The sequence below is a fragment of the Salvelinus sp. IW2-2015 genome, unplaced genomic scaffold (assembly GCF_002910315.2).
Source record: "Salvelinus sp. IW2-2015 unplaced genomic scaffold, ASM291031v2 Un_scaffold1621, whole genome shotgun sequence".
Taxonomy (NCBI): Eukaryota; Metazoa; Chordata; class Actinopteri; order Salmoniformes; family Salmonidae; genus Salvelinus; species Salvelinus sp. IW2-2015.
The window spans coordinates 11,530-19,885 of record NW_019943039.1 but is presented as its reverse complement, the minus strand read 5'-3'; the positions used below and the strand labels follow the sequence as shown (position 1 = coordinate 19,885).

At 52.5% G+C, this 8,356-nt stretch overlaps 1 protein-coding gene across 1 annotated transcript; it reads left to right on the top strand.

Annotated features, from left to right (window-relative positions):
- The first annotated feature begins 3,714 nt into the window (after positions 1-3,714).
- lrrtm2 (leucine rich repeat transmembrane neuronal 2) lies at positions 3,715-6,772 on the top strand. The gene is made up of 2 exons (XM_024138932.2): positions 3,715-4,215; positions 5,005-6,772. The coding sequence occupies exons 1-2, from the start codon at positions 4,212-4,214 to the stop codon at positions 6,675-6,677; spliced, it is 1,677 nt and encodes a 558-aa protein (XP_023994700.1). The 5' UTR covers positions 3,715-4,211; the 3' UTR covers positions 6,678-6,772.
- Positions 6,773-8,356: the final 1,584 nt, after the last annotated feature.

Below are 8,356 nucleotides of genomic sequence, written 5' to 3'. Positions count from 1 at the left end.
GTGTGTGACTGGTCAGGAGGAGGAAGGGATGGGATTGAAGAAAGGAGAGGGATGGGGAGGAGAGCGAAGAGGGATGGGGGAGGGGAGGGGAGGAAAGGGATGGGGAGGGAGGAGAGGAGAGATGGGGGGGGGGAGGAAGGATGGGGAGGGAGAGAGGAGAACGGGATGGGACGGAGAGAGGAGAAGGGGGATGGGGGGCAGAGAGGGAGAAGGGATGGGGGGAGGAGAGGAGAAGGAGATGGGGAGGAGAGAAGGCGATGGACGGGGGAGGGAAAGGTGGGGGGGAGGACGAGGAAAGGGATGGCAGGCAGGAGAGGAAGGGCATGGGAGAGGGAGGGAGAGGAGAAGGGATGAGGGAGGCGAGGAGAGAAGGATGGGGATGGGAGGGAAGAGCGGAGATGGCGGTGGATGGGAGAGGAAGAAGGGATGCATGGGGAGGGAGGAGAAGGAAGACAGGGATGGCATGGGATGGGGGACGAGAGAGGGATGGAGGTTGGGAGGAGGGGGTGAGAGAGAAGAGAGAAGAGGAACAGGAGAGGAGACGGACGAAAGGGACTGGGAGAGCGGACGGGGAGAGGAGAAGGGAGGAGGGAGGGGGCAGGGGACAAGGGTGGAGAGGGACGAGAGGACGATGGACTTAGGCGCGGGAGCAGGCGGAGAAGGAGACTGGCCGCACGGGAGGAAGAAGGAGAAGCGCATGGGGCAGGAGGAGAGGAGAGGCGAGGGAGCGCAGGACGCAGACGAAGGGGGATGGGGGCCGCAGGCGACGGCAGAAGGACTGCGGGGGAAGACGGGGCGATGATGACAGGATGGGGAGGGAAGCAGGGCGACGGAGATGGTGTCATGGGGAGGAAGGAAGAGAGGGTGGGCTGGAGGGAGCGAGAAGGAGAGGCAGATGGGCGCGGGGGACGGCAGGATGAGGAGAAGGTGGGGAGGATGAGGAGAGGGAGGAGGGAGCGAGGGAGGGGAGAGGGAGTGTAGAGGACGAGGCAGATAGACATGGGAGGAGAGGGAGCAATGGGCGGAGGGAGCGAAAGCGGATGGAGAGGTAGAGGACTGGGAGAGAGCAGGAGAGGATTGGCGGGAGGGGAGAAGGATTGGAGAGGAGAGAAGAAGGATGGAGGAGAGGGGAAGGGTGGGAGAGAGATGGGAATGGATGGGGTAGGACGTGAAGAGTAGAGGAGCAAGGGATGGAGGAGCTGGAGAGGGGATGGAGGAGAGGAGACGGCGAGCTGGGAGGAGCACAGGCATGAGGGAGGTGTAGTCACGGAAGTGACGATTGGGGATCGAGTGAGAGGAATGCTATGGGGGTACGGACGAGGAGGAAGGCATGAGATTGACGAGATGGAGTCTGCGGGAGCGGACTGCGCGTAGAGTATGGGGAGAGGAGGAGAGTGAGAAGGGATTGGGGAACATGAGTGAAAGGAGAAGGAGGAGCTGGAAGGAGAGACGAGGGCATTCGGGGAGGACGAGAGATCGGCGCGCCATGGGAGGGAGCGAGGGACAGAAGGGTGGGGGGAGGAGAGGAGAAGAGTGCCGGGAGCAGAGGGATGGAGGGAAGAGGAGAAGGATGGGAGGGGAAGGCGATGGAGAGGGAGGAGAGGGCGGAGGAGAGGAAAGGGCATCGGCAGAAGGAGAGGAGGTGGGATGGGGAACGGAGAGGAGAAGGATGGAGAGGAGCGGGAGGAGAGGGAGAGAGAGCAGAGACGGGAAAAGAGAGCAGACGGAAGGAGAGGACGAGAGAGGGACGGAGGAGAGGGGAGAGGACGGTAGAGAGAGGGGGAGGGAAGGAGGAGGAGAAGCGAATGGGGAGGAGGAGTAAGGGGAAGGAAGGAGAGGAGAAGGGGGGTTGGAAGGAACACCATCTTCAACCTATACCTCCCAGTAGAAAGAGAGGAACAGAAGAGTGGGGGAAGGGAAGGACGAGACAGGGGTGCCACAGCTTTTCGTAGATAACGTCTGCTTGTCTTTTTTCTATTGCTAGTCCCTCGGCGGTGCGTCCAGTCTGAACCACCCAAATTTAATCTAACTCTATGGAGGAGACACACACACATCAGAACAGAGGCAGGGGAGGAGACGAGGGAGCATAAGGACGAGAAGGAGAGGGGAGGGAAGGAGAGAGAAGAGGAGGGAGAAGGGGAGAAGAGAAAGAGTGAGGGAGAGAAGAGAGAGCAGGAAGAGGAGGGAAAGAGCTGAGGGGCAATGGAGAGAGAGAAGAGTGGGGAGATGGAGAGAGGAGAGTGAGGAAGGGAGAGAAAAGAGAGAGTGAAGGGAGAGAGGACAGAGCAGAGAGAGAGAGAGGGAGAGAAGAGAGAGAGAGGAAAGAGAGAGAGAGAGAGATGAGAAGAGGAGAAGGGAGAGGAGAGGGGGGGAAGGGAGAGAGAAAGAGTGAGGAATGGAGAGAGAGAAGAGGTGAGGTGGGGATGGGAGAGGGAAGAGGGAGGGAGAGAAGAGAGTGGGAAGGAGAGGGCGAAGAGAGAGAGTGGGAAGGGGAGAAGAAAGAGAAGAGAGGGGAAGCGGGAAAGAGGAGAGAGTGGAAGGCGAGGGAAGAGAGAAGAGAAAGTTGGAAGGGCGAGAAGATGGGAATTGGGAAGGGAGGGAAAGAGAGAAGAGAGTGGGAAGGGAGGGAAAGAGAGAAGAGAGTGGGAAGGGAGGGAAAGAGAGAAGAGAGTGGGAAGGGAGAGAAAGAGTGGGAAGGGAGGGAAAGAGAGAAGAGAGTGCGAGACAACAGGTCTCTGGTAACAAGGATCCCTCCTTCCAAAGTGCTGAACTGAGTCAAAACGTGAATGGAGCCATCAAGCCAGACCCGCCTCCCCTTTTCCAAGCCACAAATCAAAATCCACTTCTCAACCCAACACCAAAAACAACAGGTGGTTGGAATTCGCCCCCGTCTGTTCCAAACCTTTCTAATTGAAGTACAGAGCGGCTGCCCATACGCCAGCCAGCCCGATACTCTAAATGAAAGCAGTGCCCTCTGGATAGACGTGAATGATGTATCACACTCTTCCCTCCAATCAGACTATAGCATACCCACCTCCTGCTCAGTTCAACCAAGGAAGCTTTGCAGCATATTTCTACTGCTCTACCCCCTCCCTCCCTCCCTCTCTCTCCCTCCCTCCATCTCCCTTCTCCAGGAGTCCAGAGATTCATAAGAGCCATTGGTTTAATAATTCTATTTAGTTTATGTCTAGCGTGTGTAGTACACACACACACACACAAACAGGCAAGGCTCAGATTTAGTTAGTCCTGGTTGGTTCCAACAGGAAGCTACCGCAACACGTTGGAGTTATCAATATTCTGTTGGTGACGAGTCAGAGGAAACGAGGGAAGACGAGAAGGGGGAAAAAAGACGTGGAGAGGGAGGAGGAACGAGGCTCGAACACTGTGCGCAAGTGTGCAAGGCAGAAAAGCAAGCGAGTGAGCGAGCAAGCGAGAGAGAGAGAAACAGCACTGATGATCGACGCCAGGCTGCCACCACTCTGTAGTGGTGAGTGGCTGCAACAAAAGCACAGAATAACATCCCTGGCTTTCCGCTCGTCTTTTCTCTCTGCCACTGGCTGCCTGCGTCGTTAGCCGGCTGCTCGGAACGCCCAGAGCCTATAGGAGAAGAGCAGCACGCTCATCGCTGCAGTAGGCTGTGTTGCCACCACGGACCGACTAACCCAACGGCTCTCTCCCTGCCATCAACAAGTTAAGGACTGGACGGTTAAGGGAAGGAGAGGACCCACCCCCAACCAAGAGGGGCACCATTTGATCCTCAATTAACCAATTGAGCTGACATCATTGCAGTGGAAAGACGAAAGAGAACGAAGGGAACAAAACCAAAAAAAAGGAGGGGGGGGGGTGGAACAGCAGCGAGAAGCTGCATTCCGAGCCAGGGCGCTTTGGACGCAAATCACCAACAACAACAAAAAAACTATTGATAAAATAAAAATGCACCTTTTTTTGATAATGTGGGATTAAAACTACATAAGGAAAGAGGACAAATAGAAACCCGACAACATCGACATGGGATTTGTGATTTTGTTTCAATTGGGAGGGCTCCAGAGCATCGCTGCCACTTTCTTATTTCAGGAAGAGAAGGTTCCTTTTGTGATTTCTACTCAAAAGGGCTTTTCTTTCCTCGCTTTGGATTTGTGTTCCTTCTGGCTGCTTCGGGAGTCCGCTGTAGAAAAGGACAGTTGAATGCAGCCTCCGACGTGCACAAAAGAATGGGTAAGTTATCCTCTTTTATCCAGAGAGTCTGGACCTGAATAGGAAACAGAGTGAAAAGGAGGGGGGGGGGGCTAATAGGGGTATTCTATTTACTTACAATGTCATCCTCCTCTTCTTTCCCTTTTTAATGGGGGGGGAGGGAGTCAAGTCTTGATTTCTTATAAAATTATACGACCAACTGACATGTTGTATAACAGTGCGGGGGGGAGAAGAAGAAAATAATATCCATGCCAATTCTTAAATGCTGAGCGTAAACTAAAATTATATTAAAACAAAAACAAATAAATGATCTATTGAATCAAAAGGCATAATGATTCTAGAAGCAGAGAGACGAGTAAAGAAATCATTAATAAAATAATATTCTGCAGATATTCTTCTGTCTGATCATAAACAAATGACCTGAATGGAGGGCGAGACGTCCTCCACATCACTGTTCCATGTAGAAATACATGAACATGTAACAGAGACAAACTGTTGTGTGTTTCTGAGAGGATTGTTTCCTCAACCTCTGTCCCCTGTCCTTCCTTCCTTCCTTCCTTCCTTCCTTCCTTCCTTCCTTCCTCAAAGTAAACTCAGAACGCTCATGTTCATAGCAGTGATGATATGTGATCGATAGTATGTGAAATTCTGGAATACTGAGGGGGTAGGGGAGGGGTCATGTAGGCAGAGCAAGAGGGAGAAGAGGGGAGGGTCTTTTTATTTACCGCCACAGATTAGCAGTAAGTGCTCTGCAGAGATCAGCATTGCCTCCCCTTGGTTGATTTTCTTATCTTTAAACCCCCCCCCCAGGTTTCCATTCAAGGTGGCCATTGGTGGGACCTGCACCAACGGCATTGTGCCTGTGTGTGATCAGCATGCTGCTGTGCCTGCTGTCTCCTGCGTCATGCACAACCTGCCCCCAGAAATGCCGCTGCGAGGACCAGCAGTTCTACTGCGACACRCAGGGGCTGGAGGCGCCCCCGGATGGCGTTGACCGGGGGGCTCTGGGGTTGTCGCTCCGCCACAACAGCATCGCTGAACTGAGCCCGGACCAGTTCTATGGCTTCTCCCAGCTCACCTGGCTCCACCTGGACCACAACCAGGTCACCACGGTGCAGGAGGACGCCTTCCAGGGGCTCTACAAACTCAAAGACCTCAACCTGAGCTCCAACCGGATCACAAKGCTGCCAAACACAACCTTCATKCACCTCATCAACCTACAGATCRTYGARCTGTCCTTCAACCTGATGACTGCGCTGGAGCCTGAGCTGTTCCATGGCCTCCGCAAGCTMCAGATCCTCCACCTGCGCTCCAACTCGCTGCGCACCACCCCCGTCCGGGCCTTCTGGGACTGCCGCAGCCTRGAGTACCTGGGTCTGTCCAACAACCGGCTGCGGAGCCTGGCCCGGAACGGCTTCGCTGGCCTCATTAAACTCAGAGAACTCCACTTGGAACACAACCAGCTGACTAAGATCAACCTGGCTCACTTCCCCCGCCTGGTGGCTTTGCAGTTCCTTTACCTGCAGTGGAACAAGATCTCCAACCTGACCTGCYYRATGGAGTGGACCTGGACCACGCTGGAGAAGKTGGACKTSACGGGGAACGAGATCCYGGTGCTGACCCCGGACGTGTTTGAGACGCTGCCCAACCTGAAGATCCTCCTATTGGATAACAACAAGCTAGGCAGCKTGGACCCTCTGGTCTTGGATATGTGGCGGTCTCTAGGTACCGTGGGGRTGTCCAGCAACCTTTGGGAWTGTACCAAASGMATCTGRTCCCTGGCCACTTGGCTRAGCACCTTCAAGGGGAGGTGGGAACACTCCATCCTGTGTCACACCCCCGAGTACGCCCAGGGCGAGGAGATACTGGACGCCGTTTATGGATTCCAACTTTGCCCGAATTTTACGGCGCCGCCACCGGTCGTCTTGACCACAAACACATTGTCGATGGCCACGGACGTGTCGACAGGCACAACTGTGGAGGTCACCAGCTCGCTGTTTGGAATAATGCAGCAGACACCCACGCAGGACTTCTATGTGGATTTTGGCCGCTTTACGACCATAATGACAACGACCACCACGCAGCGCACCGCCCTGGCAACCGCCCTGGCAACCTCCGCCACGACAGCGGAGGGCGGAGAGCTGGGAGTCACGGAGGACTTCTCGGAGACGGACAACACGGTCCTAACCCAGAGGGTGATCATTGGAACTATGGTCCTTCTGTTTACCTTCTTCCTCATCATTTTCGTTGTGTTCATCTCACGGAAGTGCTGCCCTCCTACCATGCGCAGGATACGCCAGTGCACGGCCATGCAGAACCGCCGCCAGATGAGGACCCAGCAGCGGCAGCAAATGGCGGACCTGGCCACGCAGGTACCCTATAACGAGTACGAGCCCAGCCACGAGGAGGGAGCGTTGGTTATCATCAATGGTTACGGGCAGTGCAAGTGTCAACAGCTGCCTTACAAAGAGTGTGAAGTGTGAACTATATATTCCTGCTGCAGCAGCATATGGGCTGTTCACCATTCTGACCATTTCAAACAATACAGGGTTTGTTTTTTGCTCCCCCCCCCCCCAGTTTATACAACAAAAAAAGCAAACTTTCTACTCGCTAGCTCTGAGAAATCAATGCGATAAGTACATTGAGTGGGAGAGTTGATGACTGGTGGGTGGAACGGACAGTGAAGAGACTGATGATGAGGATGCAGTAGGAATAGTCACATTTATTTTTATATGAATGCAAGATTGTTCATATCAAGCTGTGGGCAATCGGTCTCCACAGGAAAGAGAGAAGAAAAAAAACGGTAGACAGGTTTGTCACCACATTACTATCAGTCACTATGTTCCACAGCACAGAGGAGATGAAATCTTTAGCCAAGATGTCTGGAGACTAATCCCTCTTACTACGAGACGGTAAGGCTACAGATACATGGTCTATATCATTTCCAAGGGGAATCAGTGTGGGACATTTGATTATGACGACAGATAAGATGCACGGTAGCCACAGTCTGTCACCATCACAATCACTTGTTGGTACAGTAGTGAGTATATAAAAGGGGTTGGTTATTAAATTAAAAGCTTTTTTTATTCACATTTGTTCATTTTTTTTGGTAAATTACTATGAATATTGAATAAATGTTTATTTATGTCACAATCTGAATTAAATCTCCAACAGAAAATGGAATCTAAAACATTACTTGGTTGCTATTTATGTTCCATATAACGTGCACTTCCTCCCTCTGGATCCAAACAGGATCTTTCAACTCTGGTCCGTGAACACCCATTAGCCTTTTTGTCTTAATTTGATTCGCTTAAGTCCGTTGCCTAGCCATTAAATGTAAAAGCTTAGCCCTGTACGTGGGAAGGTTCACGTCCAGTATGCCCCACTACCTGCTTAGCCAAACCGTCGACAGTATCTATGTCATGTGGAGATGCATCAGACCACGTAAACACTTCACCATCATCAGCCACACTGTAGTGTTAAAGAGATTAGTGTAACAACCAGCATCCTCACTGACAGTAACTGGTAACCCGCAYCTTAACCTTTTTCTACTGCGATGTACACCAGGAGCCAACAGACACACACACAAGGAAGATGTTTTGGAGAGGTAGTAATCAGATATCTAGCTAGTACAGAGAGAGATTAATGACGAACAATGAAAAACCCATTCTGCTCTGCAGTCTCTCTCCCTCTTATGCTGAAAATACATTTGTCCCAGGAGGAGTCCCAGTCGTATTAGAGCTCCCAGCTAGCCAGCCTCCATGGAACAGCACAGACCCTAATCAGCTCTGACAGCGTCAACATTGAACCAATTAAGGACAGGCAAAAATAATCTAATATTCTGTCTCCCACACCAGTGATCCAAGCAAAGATTTAGCTTGCTACTGCTGCCAGTCAGTCGGCCACTCAAAAAACACAGTCGGTACAAACATACATCATCCTTCACTCAACACGGCCAACTAGGGCATTTATCTCCATACCGCGAATCCTACTCTTGTGAGAGACTGTCAGACTGAAAGGCTGACTGACATTTCCTTTGGAAAGAGAGGGGGGGGGGGGCAGGCCGAAGGAAAAGAGGGGGGGAAAACAGGCAGAAGAGAGAGGGGAGGAAACGGCAGAAAAGAGAGAAGGGGAAAAACAGGCAGAAAGGAGAGGAGAGGGT